Below are 18485 nucleotides of genomic sequence, written 5' to 3' on the forward strand. Positions count from 1 at the left end.
ATAAATATTTTTTTCCAGAGGTTCTAATGCACCAGTCGTTTCGACGGCGTCATTCTCGCACGTGTTCATATTTATTTATTTTCACTCATTCCCGTAGAGATTTATCGAAGAATTACTCAAGTTTTAGAACAATTTAGCGAGTGATGGTGCAGATAGGGGATCGAAAAGGTTTCCATTAGAAGTTTGTCTGTGTTGAAATGGTGAATTCTAAGAACTATGAGCTTATTTTCATCGACCAAGCTGAAAAAAAAACATTTTTTTTGAAGATTTATTCCACTTAAAGAGGACAATTCGTATCACGATCTTCAATACCGTTCCACGGAAAGCTCTGGTGCCTAGATTCAAATGTAGATCGGCATGACATTGCTGTGAGGTAAAAAGTACAGGAGAAGTATTGAAGATCACATCTCAAACAAATTAAGGATAACATGGCTAGTGTTGAGCCCGCATCAACCGTTTTCCAAACAACCTGAAATATTCACATTAATGTTGTTGTAGGAAATATAGATGTGTGGGTGTTTTACGGTATGATATGGTTATGACATATATATTTGATTTCCAAGGTGTTCAACCGTGTAGACGCGTCGCGTCGGCCGCAACGCTGCCTTGTTCTGACATTGGGCATAATCTCACTTCCTTCTATCTCACAGCGGTTGAGGGCTTATCGCACTTATCTTGTAGAACACATCCGACGTCGACTGATTGTGTGAAGCACATTTCATCAACGTCAAACAAACCACTTTATACAGCTTGTTTGGCTTTCTTGATTGAGAATTTTAAAAAGTCTAAAAAATTAGAAATTAAATATTTTAAAAGAATTAAAGAATTTGAAATTTGGCACAATTTAGTTTAGTTTAGTTTAGTTGTTATAGTTGTTGAATAACAATGCGTTGATGCTTCCATAATGTTTTCGACATAGGTCCCAGGATTTCTGGGAGTGCGCTATTCTTTCACTTGAAGAGATGTTTGTCATCAAATTCTAGAATGGATTTTTCTAAGTGAAAAAAAGAATTACGATCAAATATGTCTTCGTATGTGAAATTGCCAGAGTTTGAAAATTGAGAGTTGAGAAAATTGAGAAATTTCTCTTCAGAGAGGAAATAAGAGACTAAGCGAATCCAAGTTTTCATTGCATTTAAATTTCTTCACTTAAACTTAGTACCATGTCAAGGATCTATCAGTAATTAGTGGATGAATGTAGCCTCGGAAATGCCACATATAACACATATGCCCTGCGTCGCGATTTCACACCCCTCAGGTTAATTCAGGGCGTGAGTTGACCTCCGATAACCTGGGTATGAGTCGTACCACATATCACAAGGCTCTCGATATATTTAAGAATGTTAGATAGTAATGCAAGCACTTTCGTCCTGTTGATACAGTTATTGATTGAAAAAAAGTTTCTTCATATATTCATATATGACTTAGAAATGTTCAAACTTACCTATAAGGGTTAAGCCGCGTTATTCTTTCCACTTGTTGAGATCCATTTGTGGTATCTGGCTGCATGGAGTCAGGTGACCGAGCCGGAATGCTTCTCGAGGGACCATCTGCAACACAACATTATAGCGGTACAAATTCTCTAGCTTTTTTTACTCATTGTCGAAGCGAATTTCTGAATAGCGTACCGAAATCGTGTTTGAGTTGTCGCAAATAATTCGACTAAGTGAACTTTTTCGAATTTCTGACAATTGTTGTCGAGTAAACACTCCTGGATTCTCATAGTAAAACCTGAAAAGCGCATCCAAAAAATGATTTTTTGCGGAATTTCCAGCGCTAGCTGAGATCACCTGTCTCCATCCCTCGTCCTCTTAAATTGCGGTCCTACGATACAGGCAATCGTTGGACCAACTAAACCGCGTACGACTGGATCCTCCAGTAACGCTCCAACCCAGAGATCGATCCGATCAACGCTACCGTAGACACTTTGCAATTTGTCCCGAGTTCCGGTATTGAGGATTTCTCGAGATAGCTAGAACAAATTTTGTTAAAATGTGAACGTCGCTGGGGATAACTTAGAGGTTCTCACATGGTCGAATGTGGTGGCCACACCCATGCCGCACAGTTCTCGATATTTCGTGTAGCTCGGATGTCCGTGATCACGACCACGCTGTAATGAGAAATCTGAGCTGTGATGAATGATAGCAGCGAGACCTCGGTCGACAATTCCAAGACCGATTACTTGTCAAAATTAAGGTCTTATTAACAAAACACCTAAGAAATTCCTTCTCTTCCCACCGTTCTGCAACTGAAGTCTTTCATTCGCAAATAACACTTCTTTTTTCTTTTTTGAAAGTTTTTTTTTGTAATATATTTCAAGCAGTATAACAATGTAATGCCCCTTCCGAGAAATTCTAGTAGTAATCTACTTTTCATGAGGATATTCTGTTGAATTTCACCTGTATATTTATGGAACTGAGATCAGTGGAACCGAACATGTTCTCCGTTACCGTAGTCGTTACTCTTTGTGGCCTTTTCACACTTTGCGAAAACATTCCTCGTAGTAAAGGATCGGGACCTCCCTGGAATGAGGCGGTATTGATAAGGTGCTGTATCCGCTACCAATTCAATGAAATCAATTGTCATTCTTCTTTAATTCGAAACGTTCGCATTCGTACCTCATTCACAAGCACATCCGAGTGTAGCGTTCCTTTCTGGAAAGGTAAAGCGCCAAATGAGGAGTTTCCGAAATTGGGATCGAGCCGTTGGTAGAATTCCTGAACACATTCGAATGGTGCATCTGTATCGATACTTACTCTGTGGAAAATATTCCTTTTCTAAAAACTAACACTTAATTTGGATTTTTCTTCTAACATCTAAACTATGGAGTCGAGTACTGCCTTTAAGGCCCGCGAGGAGGTGCAAGAGTTAGCAGTGGGATAAACCGTTTACTGGTAAATGTTTAATAGAGAGATCTCTACATCTGGTACGGTAAAGGGACTGCATTACAAAACCTTGTTCTTGTCAGAAATATAGATGAAAATCAGAAGTGAAATACTAAATAACAACCGAAGGTCGTCGGTTGAGTAGCAGCACTTAAAAAAGCAAAAAGTAAGGAATAATCTCATTAAAAAAAATAAATCTGGATCCTTCTGAAATCTGCTGAAATAAGAGCACTTTTGGGCACCATTAACTTTCCAGAAACGGAGAAAAGCATGAAGTTTGTCTCCACGAAGTATTCGTATCTAGAATTTTCTTTCAAAAGTTTAGGTGAAAAGGTCAAGTCTACACAGTCTGGTCAGGAAAGCTCCTTATTCCCAAAATTGGTCGCTCAGCCCTATTTTTCTAAGGCATATCTTCCTTTGAGGCCTCTTCTACTAAATCTTAGAGTAAGAAATTTGTTAGAAAAAGGTAAGGAACTGTGTCTGAATGAGCTGATAATGAATCTAACGTTAATTTCCAGTGTAGTCGCGCATTCTATGTATTTTTATACAGTACCGCTGTAGTTACCCAAACTAACAACTTGATGTGTAGAACGGACGCAACAATAGAGCCCACCACCTTCAAAAACCCCATATAATTACAAATTCTAATCGAAATACGAGTTAGGAGGTCAACCTGAAGAAAACCGATACATCCTACAAAGTTCACATTACGATGCCAATTTCTAATAATAATCGTTACCATCACCATCAATAACCATCAAAACAAACATCGAAAAATTTTTCCTTGAGTTTAGGTCCTGCAGCACCGTAGGAAAATGTATTCCATAATTATGAACGGCGATTTTTGCACCTTCTATGGATGATTGATGAAGCAAACGTAAAAACCGACGAACAAAAAGCATCGTTCGCTTTCCCGTGCATCGATCGTATCTCAAATGACCCAGTCTCCTCGGAACCTACTTGGATCATTCCATGACCGAATCGGAACGCCGCTGAAGTGAATTCATTAGCTATCGTCGCATCAATCGTTGGGTCATAGCCGCGATAATCTCCGACGACCGATGAGAATGCGGCTCCGAGGATCTTTGGTAGCCATTCTCTGGATATACAGTAACTTACAATAATTTTTCCAACAACACATCCTTGTAGCCGCTTTTTACCTGTACACAATCGCTTGTACTTCTGCCCCTACAATTTTCCGAGCTTCGTGGTAGAGACGTTCGCCATCCCAATGTGGATTTAAACTTCTCAGGATTGATACTAACCTGAAACGAAGCGCAATGGATGTTGTATATCCAGTCCACATTTACTGATCGTATAAATAGTCGGTACCAAATGTGTCCAAAAAGTTCAGCGCGAGCGCCAGAAGAAGCGCGGCGCGCGTTGGGTTCAACCGCTTGCATGAATATGACAGCGTTGTAACTAACCGATTATGCTCCTTAGTGAATATTGTGTGCCATGCAGATAATCCAACAAATAGATTGACACGACTGTCTCCGGCTGTGAAGATGACCGTACATGATTTACGGCTCTTGCATTTTGACTGGTCGAAGGGGAGCACTGAAAAAAATCATCGGAACTAGGGAAGAGAAGAACCATATTATAATTTCCGAGAAAGCAGGGAGTTTTCACATTTCCCATCTCTTCGTTTTCACTTGCGATTAATTCTTTAACTCTGCAGCTATGTCTAATACAGCTCAGTTAGGTTATTTTATGCTTTACTGCTGCAATATGCTTAATGTTCACATAAACTTGTCAACAAAGTTTTTTCTCGTAGAGTTAACAGAAATTTGGATTTGGTCAGTTTTAACTCTTAAAGATAACAATGACATGTGCATTATTTCTGAAAAAAAATAGAAGAAAATGTGAGAAAAACATATTTTTATTTAGTGATCTTTTTTTTTTATTCTTGCTAAGGACCAGATACCCTTATGATACTAGCTTCCCACAACATAAAATACAGTTCGGATCATTTCTGGGATATTTTCATTTCTTTCCCCTGAAACAGGAAAAATGTTTTCCAACTAAATCGCTCTAATGGTATGTTAAGATTTGATAGCGAGTTTTTCCATATGTTTAGGCACGATAACCTTGTCGATACGCGGTTGACGGTCATTTTATTCCCGTTGTTTGATGAAACAGATTGTAAACAACGCGCTGACGGTAATATGAATGATAGCCGGATCGTTAAGTGGAATTTCGGTTTTTTTCTTCCATTTAACATTGAAATTTCACGAATACTTCGTCCGTAACTTCGAAAAAAAGGAAATTGGGTTGGGCAAAAAAAGAAAGACGAAAAAGAAAAAGAGATGATCTTGACACTTAAAGTAAACCTTTGTGAAAGTCACGGGGAAATCCTTTCAATATTTTCAGTTTTTTTTTTTTTAAATTCAAATTTCTTTTAGTGTAAATATATGCTATGAGTATCTATTAGCTCTCTCTGACTATGTAAAATTTTGTTTCCTTCATAATGTGCCTAATAATGGTCTTATGTCATTATATTCTTTTGTTTACACGGATTTTGCTCAGAGTAAACAATAATTATTAGGAACTGAGAATTCACATCTTTTCTTGCAAGCACAAATGATTTTTTTTCAATTTCAACTCAGCTTCCACATCTCAAAAAACAATAAGTTGATCTCTTATAATTAGACGGTGTACTGTTTATTCTCATGTTTATTTTCGTCAATTTATCACTTTCAGCGAAAGTTTATAATTTTCCTGCAACTCTACATATTATTATTGTTATTTATTATTTGTATCTGAAAAATCTGCGTCACGAAAGGGTTTTAAAAAATTTAGTTTTTTGAAGCCAGACCTATGACATTTCTAAGAAGGTTCAGGAGCAACGAATTGAAGTTAATCTCAGAAATAGGTGATAAATTGCTTACTTTGCATTCCATTGAAGGCAGGAAGTTTTAGAAAACCGGTCTTTCCTTGACGGAATTTTTCCGAGTCATGAACGGAAGATCCGTAGATAGGAGAAGCGTCGATGTATCCTGAGAAAAGGAAGCTAACTATTAGAACTTTGTCTTTCCCACAGAACAACTTCACAGACCAGTATTTTCGTTGAGCTGCTGTCGCGGTTTTTGATTCCCTGAACCGCAAATTGGAGACGATCGTGACACTCTTACACACGTATTTTTACGGAATCTAAAGAAATTCGTGATTCAAATCTTTGAACGGAAGCAGGAGTTGAAAAATGACCAACCCCGCATTAGGGTCGTCCTTAGCGATTGGAATTGCCATACAACGACTTGTGATATTTTGACAAACATTACATTTAGCCGAAGGGATCAGCGTCGTCTACAAAAAGAAACGCCTTCACTCCTGATGATCTCAGGAATATTTCCATTCTTCTTATCATACCTTAGCTAAATCATGCGAAATAAACTGTCCAAATTGCATAATCATCGCATTGTAGTCATCGGAAACGACGGACGCATGCGATGAGGTCAGACGTCGAGTGATCTCACGCGGTGAGGGACGGAGTTGAGGGAATATTGAACCTGTTTACAAAGAGTAAGTAAAACTTCTGGAGAAAAGAAATGTTTTCCACAAAATCATCGACATCACTAAAGAGGCCTCTGTTTTGGAGTTTAATTATTTTTTTATTTTCAGTTTTAAATGATAATAGTATTCTTCTCTTAATCCTTGTTCTTGTATGAAGTGGTCCTTGTAGTAATTAAAAGGGCGAATATAACTCCTGATTCCTTTAGTTCCGAAATTTTACGAAGAGGTAGTGAGAAGCTTCGCATTGAGTTCTTTCCCTCTTCAAAGGAACACAGAACACGAAATTTGCCAAGAAAAGGGTAAGTGTTTTTTTCTGTAAAGTTATCAATGTGAAAAACGGATGAAAAGCTTTCACCAGAGCTATATTGCTCTCCTTTTTGCATAAACATAAATGGAAGATATTTCTGGAAATAATGTGGCGAATATGTTTTTTTTTCTTTACGACAATAATTGAGTTTACGATGTTCTCCCAAAGATTCAAATATGTTGTAATAGCATGAGATACTGTTAGAAATTGAGAACGTTATGGAAAAGACGTTAAAATAAATAAAAATAAAAATTAAAGGTGTCGGTTGTGCCACGAAACCCTTCTCCTTACCTACTGGCTCAGATAATTCGTTATCGTAGATAGTAGGAAGGAGTCGAGTGTACGGTCGGTAGGAGGCTCCTCTCAGCGGATTCTGCAGATTATTGCACGTTCCATCCATAGTCCTAGAGCGAAAGACGATTACAAAAATGCTGATTTGAAGATGAAAAGAGAGTTTTCTCTTAAAAGTGTGAATTATACATAAATAAAATAATTTTTCAACAAGCCTTCCACAACTGAATTTGGACAAAGAAGAGAAACACTGTTGCAACAAGAAAAATACCCATGTGAGCTCTAGACCTGTCATTAGTAATTTTCTTATAAGCGCAAACTAAAAAGAGCTTTAACTGAGAAAATTAAACAAAAGAGGAAATATTTCATATTTTATTTTATTTTAAAAAGAAAATATTTTTCTTGGTTGGTATGTGCAGATGAGGTCGAAAACTACCTTGCTGCAATACTGGAACCAAGGGCGCAGTTTTTCAGTATCAATGATCACATCAAAAACGCAAAAGATTTTCTTCAAATCCAAAAATCTGATGAATTAAGAGCACTAGAACGACTAGTTCAAACGACGAAGCAACTCTTTACACCTGATACGAATGAACAAACGAAACTGTCTAGAGCAGGTTGGTAATGAAATTCATCAATAAACTATCGCTCTTGCACAAGAGATCAAGCCAACGATGCATGCTTCCGTTCTATCACAAACGTGTAAGCGTGTAATGAGTAGCAACGTAGTGTAGTCTGATCACTTCTATGCTTCAGACTCCCCCTATTTCTGTATTTGCAATGAGCGTTTTGGGTTTCTGGCTGTGATCCAGCGTTGAAAACATTTTTCCGAACATTTTTTTCCAAGGTTCTCCATGCTCCATGCAAATTAGCATCCTTTGCTACATCAAGGCCATGAATGTTGAATGGTCATCATTTCCTGCGCTTTTTTTCCGAAATCGTTCTCTCGCTCATATGCATTAATGAGAATTCGCTTTTTTACTCTTAACGTACATAAAGCATAAGTTTTTCTGCCTGGTAGAGAACCGGTACTAAAGAACTTAAGTGTTTTTGAATATGTAACAATGAGGTTAATAGTGAATGCCATAATTGAACTTTCTGAACCCGTTCCATATTTTTTCTTGCGAAATTTTGTTATTCCTTCAAATTCTCAAACATCCCTTAATTAAGGGACGATTTTTCTGGAGAAGAGGAAACTGTGGTTGAAAAGAAGATTACAAGAAGAAAGAAAGATCACAAGAAATTTTTTTTCCATCAATTTACCTGAAATATACGTTGTAGCAGATATTCCTCTCACAACTCGTCTCATCCATACGAGGTACACACGCGTTGGCCAAGTTTGATCTGATCACACCATCCAAATCAACGGTTCTTCGATTCGAATTATCTGCAAAAGTACAGTTTCACTTTGGATGCTACCGTGCGCTTTCTAGTCGTGTGACCTTCGGTGGACACGACCAAATGTTCTCTCCACATCTCCTCGGCGGCCAGTAGCGGATCGCGCAAGATCTCCTGGCATCGAGCTGCGTTTCGACCGCCACGTGCTGGCGGCGATGTTCGAGGTGAGGTTGGCCGAGTTGTGCTGGAAACAACGTGTAGAACATTTGATGAAATAGCAGTTTTGGAGTGAATACTAACCCTACAAAAAGGTTTTCTTCAAAAACTCTCACCTTAACCTAAAAGGGGACTCAGGCACAATAAGACCAAACTACGCCTTCAGATTTACACAATTACCGTATCCGTAAAAATCCGTAGAAATGTCGCATGTTTACGGGGTGAAAAATCTGTACACCGATGCTAAGCATGAAAAGCTATGGATGATCGTTTCTCGAAAAATCCATTTATCAAATTTCATTTATCCCAATTATGTTATATTCCGATCCACGTACATATCCATCCAACAGCGGGAATTTCTTGGCATATTTTTCTTTTTGAGCAGCTCCATTTGTTTTAGTTGATTGATTGGTTAGTCAAAAATTTTAAAGATCAGGGTCAAAAAGAAATATCAAAGTAGTATGATGTTCAAAAAAGCGAGAGTTCATGTTTGGCAAGCGCTTATATTGGTATCTTATTCGAGTCCAGAAATCCGAAATTTGATTTTCCACAATTTCTAATTTACACCATTGATATCCTTCTACAGATTTATAAGAGATGATTACAACACCGCGTAAAGCCCAAATATGTTCCAAGGCAAGAAAAATTATGTTAAGACATAAAAATTATTCGCTCCTCAAAAACCCCCCTTTTCTTCAAAGGTTTGGGCAGGTGAGAATGCATAGCCGATGTTTTCCGCTTTAAAAACATGCTGATGCAACATTCTTTAAAACTTAATAAATACGGTAATAAGTAATAATAAAACGGCCTGGACTTCATTAAAATCCTAGAAAAACATGAGAGTTCTTGGTGGAAATATAATGGTCCGCTTATATCGAATTTGCTTTAAAATTGTACTTTTTGCTAAGAAACCAGTGAGTATTCGGAGGTTAGAAGCTGGATTCATAGAATTTTTTCTCTGGGATGAGTTACGAATTTTAGGATTTTTAGTCGATCGCAGATTATCGATCCCTATCTGCCTACCGCTGTTAAATACGTTTGAGTTGAGACGGGTGCCCGCCTTGTTTAAATGCCACCTTGACTGGAACTCGGACGATTGTCCCAGAATCGTTGGACACAGCGGGAGATGTACCCATCGAACTTGGAAATTGCAAAAAAAGGAACCACCGGCAAGCGTTTCGCGCATCACATTACGTGACGACCAACATTGGAAAAATTGAAAATGCTATTCACTTTGCCGCAAAAGAAAAGAAAACATAACAGTGATGAGGTACAAAAAAGTCACGGAAAACAATTGGTGGTAAAACAATTCTCCTGAACCGGTTCAGAGCGAGAGTAGATTTCTCAGTTAATTTTAAAAAAGAATTTTCGTGGTACGATTTTAATCTATTGAATTCCTCAAAAGTTCTTAATGTTGTGAAATAGATCCACTGTATGGTGGTGGGGGTTTCAGGTGGGTTATGCCTATGCGGGAACTTAGATTGTGGGAAAGAGGGTGATTCCGTCCATTTCTTCCTAATTGCCGTAAAAAAAACGGCCCGGAAGATGAGTGCACAAGGCTGGCTCCAATCGAACTCGTTGAAGAAAATGCGCCCCGGAACGCTCGAATCCGCATCTTTTGGGCAGTTTTTTACGACAATTAGGAAGAAATGGACGGAATCACCCTCCTCCCCTAATCTACAACTCCGTATAGGCATAACCCACCTTTAACCCGCACCACCTCAGATTCGTGGGGTGATGTCTTTCATGGTGTATTGATAAGTCAGACAAAATGAATACTAAAATGTTACCGGATACGGGACTGTCGATGTGAGGAAAAAACGAATTCAGGACATGGGTGATGAGTATGTGACTGGTGGAGGGTGGATCGAGAAGAAAGATCATCACCCTCATGAAAGACATCACTTCTGCAGTGCTTTGCAGTCCGCAAAGCCTGTCGTGTCGTACAGAAGGAAATCATCGCCGAGGAGTCACACGGTGCTGAGTATCCGTGGTAGCACTCTCGGAGTTCCGACTGACAGGATCGGACGGTATTTACGTTGACGCTCTCCATGCTCACATAAATTTGATCTAAATGTTTCCAGACAGGGTCATGCGTGCGGTGGAATCGGTTTTGTTTTAAACAACTTTGCAGTCGTTGTAGCATAGTAGCATTCAAGCTAATTTCCTGCGGGACTGCGATATACGCGCCTTAAGGCACTGCCCGTATGCGCATTTACTCTGCGTATATGTGCTGCTGGGGCGAGTGTAGCGTTGGTGGTAAGAGGTCCGCTGTAGCCGCGCGGTTGATGGTACGAAACCGACCTGTTGACAACCAACCCCTTCATCCCCGTGGTTGATAAATAGGTACTAGGCTTGTCTAGGAGAAAAAAAACTAATTTCGGACACATCGGATTGATCCTGCAAGTTATTGTATGGACTAGATACACGTTCCCATAAACCTCAACCAGTTCTGAGCTGAAGTCGAACGCGTGGGCTCATCCTAGTAGGGAAGGATCGACGCTGTTATCCCAATCCACTGGCTCGGTCATATCTATCACATGCTGCATAATCGAGGACTCTTCTTGGCTCTGGGGTGAACAATCAGGACAGGTTGAAGGATCGAAATCCTGGAGAAAAAATTGTGCGAAACAAACTGAAGATAGCCCAGGTTCTCTGAATCTTGGCGGTGTGGAGTTGAATCGCGTACTATTTTTTGTGAACAGAACCAAAACTGCCATTGTTTTTCCTCTGACTAACACTTCGGTATCGTTTATCGTTTTCAGTTTCGTGGATTAAATCGGATTTAAGATTCCGGCACTGAGATCTTACTAGCGACAAGTAGAAGGTTAAGCAGAGAGGGGACTGAAGTATATTGCTCGAAAGATCCACAATCCTCCAGCATTCACAGCAACGGTTAAAAGCAAAGATGACTCGTCCAAACACTACAGGAACATAAACAAATGACGAAGACAGTGAATCAGAAATCTCTAGGAACTTATTTCTAAGTTAAAATGTACAACTGTCTCCATGAACCCAAACATTTATATTCAGCGCGTAAGGATTTGAACCTCGCACATCCGAGTCCTGATCTCTCGATCGAATCGATCCATTCCACCAGAGTCTACTCTAATCCGAAACTTTGGAACTCGTTGCAGAATGCACCTTCAATCTAGCATACGTGTAAAACGGCGGCATTATCCGGAAAAGACGCAGCTGGGGTGTAGGAGGGTCAGCGAACCAGTGGCTCTTGATCTACTAGCTGGTTATATCGGGGGTTTGTGTTGTGGTCTGGCCAATTTTCAGAATGAACACCACTTTCAGACTCGCATGGAAAGACGCTAGGGTTCAAATTCCAGGCTGAAAAAGATATTCCTTACAATCTGGTATCTGTGGTAGCGGCAGCTCACTGACTGCTTCGCACCAAACGCGGATTTCGATAACTTGATTCCTTCATTTCTTCGTTATTCCAATTATTAAATTATTCTTCTAGAACTCTATAACGTAGAATTGAATTGCTTTTTTCTAATCCGACTATAGTTCCTACCCTTTGATCCTATCTTTTCATCTTAATACACTACTTATCCAAAGGAAGACACGGACTATTTGGATAAACAGGTAGTTTATGATTGCTCCAAGGTAGGTTCTCGCTTTTTGAATCAAAATCACATCTACACTATTTAACTAACTATTTATTGCACCTGAACCATCGTGCTCTCCTTTTCCTTTCACTCGACACAGCCCGAACAGTTCTACTGTTTCTCTTTCTTACCACCTATCATTTCACTTATGAGAAAACGTTAAAAAGATAAGTCCGGAAGGTCATCGGATGCGGAGAGCGTCACGAAGTTAATCCCTTCCGAGAAGAGACGATTGTTTTTTGAAAGAACTTCGGTCAGCTAGCAGTTTGTTTTTGAGTTTGCAAATTAAAAACGAAGGTTGAGGAGGATGTACCTAATTACGGATTACGTTGGTCACGCAACAAAGTCACGAACGAATCACCACCGTCCGATTGAGGCCGTGACTCGAACCTCCACCTAAGTATGCATGAGTCAACAACATGAGGTTACCCTCACTAATGGACGAGTTCTCATGCTATCATTATGTTTTTTCGCATCAGTTTCGACCGCAGATTAGCTACAAGAATGTCCTTCTGAAGATACGACCTTTTACGTATGCCATGGCCATCAGATGTGTAATTGTTCGTGACTTTGCTAACTGTCCATCACAGCTCACGTAATTACGTGCATCCTCAACCTTCATCCTTATTGTGCAAAAATAAAAGAAAACTACAATTGAACGTCTTTTTTGTAAGGAATTCACTTGACTTCTTAATGCCTTCTGCTGCAAATGACCTTATCCCTAATGATATCCTTTTTATACGTGCACGCATGCCTCTCTGCTTAAGGGCTACTTAGATGACAGGACTTCGCGGAAATTTTCATACCGTAGACAGTTGTACTGTGCATTCTTATCGTGCTAGACATGCAAAAAGAAGAAGCGCTTCACTAACGTTGTGATGGGTTCTCGGTTGAAGACTGGTCGAGGAGTGGGTCGTGCAAGTGAACGTGGTTGTGGCGGAGGGCGGGTGCGAGATTGCGGTGGAGAGCGAGCGAAAGGCGGAGGGCGAGTGCGAGGTTGTGGTGGTGGGCGAGTGCGAGTTCGTGGTCTAAAATCACTTTCAAATCGACAAGCTCCCTGAAAATCGTATAAGCACAACTCAGGAGCAGCATGCAAAAAAAAAAACAAGAAAGTATTAGTCAGGGAAAATTAGTGTTGAAAAAAGCCATGAACGTTATTTGCAAGTGAAAAGAGGAAGATATCCGTGCGCAGTGCAAACGAGTGTAACACGTTTGTAAGTGGGCTGAGGCCACTTACACCTCCGACGGCATCCTTTCCTGAATCGTCGGCACCATAGGTATCGCAGCGATAGCATCAGTGTTGGTGGCAGTAGAAGTGCTTGTTGTGCTGATTGTGGTGGTGGTTGTGGTGGAAACGGTCGTGGACGACATTGTCGATGTAGTGCTGGGTGTTGTGAACACTTCGCTTGCAGCTAAAGCGGGAGGAGCCCCCATCGACAAGCTAACTATGTCTTGAGGTTGTGAGAAAGTGAGGATGTTGAGGGCAGGATCGAGTTGGTTTCGCGACTCTTCTGCCGTCTCTTGTCGTGGCTCATTAACCGAATTCGTTCCTGCGATAGATTGAAAGCTTTGCGGCACGGTGCTCTCATGCAGAATCGGTGGTGGTTCAGGGTGCAGAACAAAATGGCGTAGAGGTGGTGGAGGTGGAACATCAGCGGTCAGTTTCACCACCACGGCAGGTTCTAGTGCTGATGAAGAGCTACTTTGGTGGCCACGTAAAAATAGTTCCGTCTCGCTAAATTAGCAGTATAGTCTACACCACAAATTCCCGAAATCAAAACGCTCTAAAACTCTACGTTATTCGAATCCTACTCCCATCACCAAAATTAGTTACAGCTACTAATTGCATTCTATGATAAATCAGTGATTTAATAACTGAGGTGAGGTTCAGGAAAAGGCGTCACTACTGAGGATCAAAAGGCGTGAAAGAAAATTAAGCAACTTTTTTTTCTTGAAAAAATAGCTTTCAGGACTTTTAGCGGGTATTTTAGCGAAATGTAATTGTTTTTGGAAAAAAACGAGTTATTCGACCGTAAAGAAGTGCTCAGCACATTACGCAAAATGGTTTCTCTCGTAATCATAACATTTCTTCCCTAATAATTATAAGAAGGTGATTGCTAACACATTCACGATAGCGTAATGTGGTAGCACATTCGAAGAATTTCACTAATAAGCATAACCTGAGACCTCATTGAAAAAGCAGAATGTGATTGCAGTGAAAGAAGACTATTCTCAAAATAGAATTAATGAAAGTGAACCTACAAATTGATTATTCAAAAAGAAACCTTTAAAACATCCTTGGATGCTTGCCGTATTCACGTATTTTTCCTAACAAATTCCCAAAATGTTCGATTTTCCGACGCTTTTTCCGGAACCTCCTAACTAAACGAATCGTACACCTACCCTACACCCACCCTACACCTACCCTCAACAAAAGCCTTGCAAACGTACCTTGGTGTTGGCCTAATCCTTGGTCTGCTAGCCCTCGCGAATGGAGTGGTCTTTACAGTAACCCGCGGCAGAGTAGGTCGGGTAGGTCGGGATGGCCTCCTAAAAACGTTAGGACGACGACTTCGTGGAGGTGCTCTTGGTGACGAGAGTGGTCTCCGTCCACGGGTTCCAGGTCTAGATGGTCTAGACGACGGTGAAACTCCTGGTCGTGGTGTACGTGTGGCGCCTGAATTCAGGATACGTTGGACTGCGTCCTGCGAAAATAAGTCCTATTCAGGAAGGAATAAAAATTTTTCTCTTTTTTTGCTGAAAGTATGATCGGTAACGTAAGTGAAATCGCAGCGATTCATAGATCTTTGTAAATTGCCGCTGTCGAACCATGTAGAAATGTCAGTCCTACGGACTCGACGTTAAATGTCAGATATTTTGGCGCGATAGGCGAGCATGAACCATATCGCCATGCAAGTAAGCAACTTCGAAGCGAAAAGAAACTCCTTAAAGAAGGTCAAATCCAAAAATAACGTGTGGAACTCGTTTACAGAAAATCGACCGCGAACTGAAAGTTTGTTCAAACATTCGCGACCACCGACCTCGTCTACAGGTTCCACATGCCAGCTGACAGTTGTCCGACATCCATTCTCGATTTGACTGAAATAAGACTTCTTTCGGGAGGAGGACATATAGCACAGATAAAGTTCTTCGATTGCAAAATTGTCTCTGTTTTGTCCCCGGGATTAGTTTGAATTTTCCGCCGAAAAAAAGATTTTCCGACACTTTTCATTGCTCTCTCAGAATCGATCAATTGGAGGTATTTGTATATTCCAAGAATAGCGAAGCTGCGTGACTGTTTCTTCGATTACAAACATCCTGCTACAAGGATAGGACGTTTCTTTTCAGCGTTTCCCCTTACAGAAATCGAAGAAATTGCTGGAATCGAAAATCGATCGATGAGATTCTAGAGAGTTTGAGTATTTTCTTTTGAGAAATGCTCAAAACTGTTGTTAAACGTTTGGTGTGAAAATATTTAGAAAAACTGTGCGCCTCAAAACTTCGGAGAAAAAATCCTCCAGTGCAACGGTAGAAACAAAAACCATGGCCAGGTAGCAATGATTTGAGAAAAATTCTAGGATTCACATGACATAGCATATATCAGGAGTGTGCATACAAAATTGTTCTCAAATGAACTTCTCTGAGATTACAGTAATTTTTATGCCAAACGTGTACAGCAGGAGACATTTCCTCGCGGGGATAGGCGATCATCCAAACTGTTCGACACGCTAATTTTTTTAGGGAAGAAGTTCATTAGGGTGACCATTACCGTAAGCTGTTGGTGCTACCGCATCCCTTAACCGCTTTCACTAGATCAAATAAACCAGTGAAACCAACATTTCAGCGAATTAGTTGATTTCAATTGAGTTCTATCAATTGTCTACGCGCTGATGCGTTGCGATAACAGGGTTCGTAGTTGTTTCCACGAATTATTTCATTGAAGATTCAAGAAAACTCTTTCGAATGAACTCAGAATCGCATATATTCGATATTTGTTCGAATATCAAACACTGTCGGTGTTTCAAAGCCTGGTGAGAACCTTCTCAATCACGCAGATAGCCATCTACGATCGCACGTTTCTTTTCGTGAAGCGATCTTGTTTTTGCTATCCGAAAGCGAAGAGAGAGTTTGCTGGTGATGAGTTTTCACTTCTATTAACTGGTAAAAATGTCTAGGACCTGTGCTGATTTTCTTCTTTTTTTCTTCGGATACGGAAATTTCAGTTCTAATTAAACTATATAATAGTAGGCTTAGTTCAGCTATACCTTGCATTCTCCAACGGAAGCCCAAAATCGACACCATTCATGATGATCGCAACAACTTCCTCGACAAAGGAATCGCGACGTTATTGGATTATCGTCGGCAGTTTCTGAATAAGAAAAAAAACGATCACCTTGATTCTGCATTCATGCAATTTCTAGTTTTACTGTTACGGCTAGTACGAATTCATCTAACCGCTGTTTTGCCATTTTCGTATCGTAAAATTGATGTTTAGTGCCGTTTTGAATGCGCGTAACACTTCCTCTGCCAAGGTCATCAACTCGGAGTTGACACCCAGCTGAGCAACTTGGAAGGTCTTCTGATGCGCCAGGTGGCGTAACTTCCTCTTCTTCAACGAGAGGAGGAAAGTTCTCGATGCTTAGGCGGTTCAAGGTGATCCGTGAAAGTCAGTCCCGCTGCTCTGACTGTATGTGTTCGAGGAATTTCATGGATTAGCGATTATCAAGACCTATGATGTGGAACATGATCCCGATTCTTTCCGTTGGCTAAGTAGGGCATTCGCAGTGTTGTTATCTCGACTATACGAGTAATGCGCTGCATAACCTTGGTTTGATTTCATCGAATCTGATCGCGTTCGTAATCGAATCTTCAACATGGATCAAGATAATGCAAAACATTTTGTGAACAATTGCGAATGAGCCACTTACATATTGCGTCGGGGACCAGTTCACGCACCCTATAAAAACTAGGAAAGCGTTATCGATTTCTTATATTCTCGGAAATCGTAGCATTATGCCAATGCCAAGGAAGGGAAAGAACCAGTATAAGGTGTCCACAAAGGCACGGCTATAAAAATGATTTTGTGCATCCAAGCCATAGGACGCTAAACTCAACAGAATTTGTTTTTTGTAGAGGTTCTCTATGGAAATAACCCAAAGAATTTTACGATTTCTAGCTGAAACGTTCAGAGCAAATAATTTTTAAGAGCCGCGCAGCAAATTTGAGATTTAGAGCTGCAGTCAAGTAGTTAAGCTTCACTCACCTAAAGTGTAACAAAACAAAGAAAAGCAACATCTTGGCATCATTTTAGTGCTTATAAAATCCTTAAGCTAATTCTAGAAGGTTCGCACCATTTTCAACCGTTTAAAGATTACTCTAAATTCTATGCGCGTTGTCTCGATGAAACTTCCACAAAAAAAACAAAAGAAAAAGAAAAATATTAGCTTGACTTTGCAAGAAAAACAAAATACCTGCTGGTTGTGTATACAGAAAAAACAGCAGTAATGGCAATGTGTACATGAAGTACATCCTGAAATCGCATGAAGAAAAGAAAAATGTGAAGACAATGTTCGAGGCAAAAATCGATGAAGAAGCGTACACGCACTCGTATATTCCAGTGATTCAAGGATCAAACTACGATCGAAAATACATAATCCTGTACTGGGTATGAAAGGACAACAACCAAAGGACGAGGTGAGCAGAGAATTTGCAGAGTTCTGGCAGCAAATTGTCGTGGATTCGAGACATTGACGAAGGTTTTTCAGGGATTTTCTATGTTCACTCTAATTTGTTCACTTCTAACTTTAAGTTTCTCACTGTAACTGACAAATATCCTGAAGCTATCTATTGGCTGATAGTTTTTTTTTAGAAACCAAATTTAAAAAAAAGCACGAATGGAATTTTCAAAACCAAAATAATCGAAATAATTCTACTCCCTTCTTTCAGTTATGATAAGCTGAAATGACATAACATCTATGAAAGAAGTACCCTTTCAAGCACTTTGTAGTTCTAAAGAGGATGGAAACGATTAAAAATCCCCATCGTTTATTTGAAAATTCAAATTTGTGCCAAAATAGAAACATTCGATATAGATCAAGAGTGCCTGTCCACCGCAATCTTTTTATGTCTCCATTCAGCTGAGGACCGATTTCAAGGGCGAAATCAGAGAACGAGCCCTCCGTGGACATGATTCATGTGAATTTATAGCGTGAGACATTTTTGTAAAACCAAAAAATTCTCACTTTTGTCGAGAAATTCCATGGGCTAGGAGTACAGGAAGTTCTCTTTTTTTTGTCCCTATCTCTCTTTCTCGAA

The 18485-nt window shown here is 40.0% G+C and overlaps 1 protein-coding gene across 2 annotated transcripts; it reads right to left on the reverse strand.

The window, feature by feature from the left end:
• Positions 1-1463: 1463 nt before the first annotated feature.
• Positions 1464-17699, reverse strand: RB195_019811 (uncharacterized protein; the record flags this gene model as incomplete). Of its 2 annotated transcripts, none has more annotated exons than XM_064187836.1 (22): positions 1464-1550; positions 1629-1731; positions 1791-1972; positions 2030-2110; positions 2400-2522; positions 2619-2717; positions 3846-3984; positions 4046-4150; positions 4313-4445; positions 5777-5884; positions 5944-6038; positions 6097-6191; positions 6255-6394; positions 6997-7109; positions 8260-8383; positions 8439-8578; positions 13043-13198; positions 13408-13905; positions 14622-14847; positions 15212-15269; positions 16436-16539; positions 17642-17699. In XM_064187836.1, 22 exons carry the CDS (start codon positions 17697-17699, stop codon positions 1464-1466), a joined length of 2967 nt encoding a protein of 988 aa, XP_064043716.1. The 2 variants fall into 2 exon arrangements, with proteins under 2 accessions (XP_064043716.1, XP_064043717.1); XM_064187835.1 differs by having other exon boundaries at positions 14592-14847; positions 17642-17690.
• Positions 17700-18485: the final 786 nt, after the last annotated feature.

This window comes from Necator americanus, chromosome II, assembly GCF_031761385.1.
Source record: "Necator americanus strain Aroian chromosome II, whole genome shotgun sequence".
NCBI classification, from domain to species: Eukaryota; Metazoa; Nematoda; class Chromadorea; order Rhabditida; family Ancylostomatidae; genus Necator; species Necator americanus.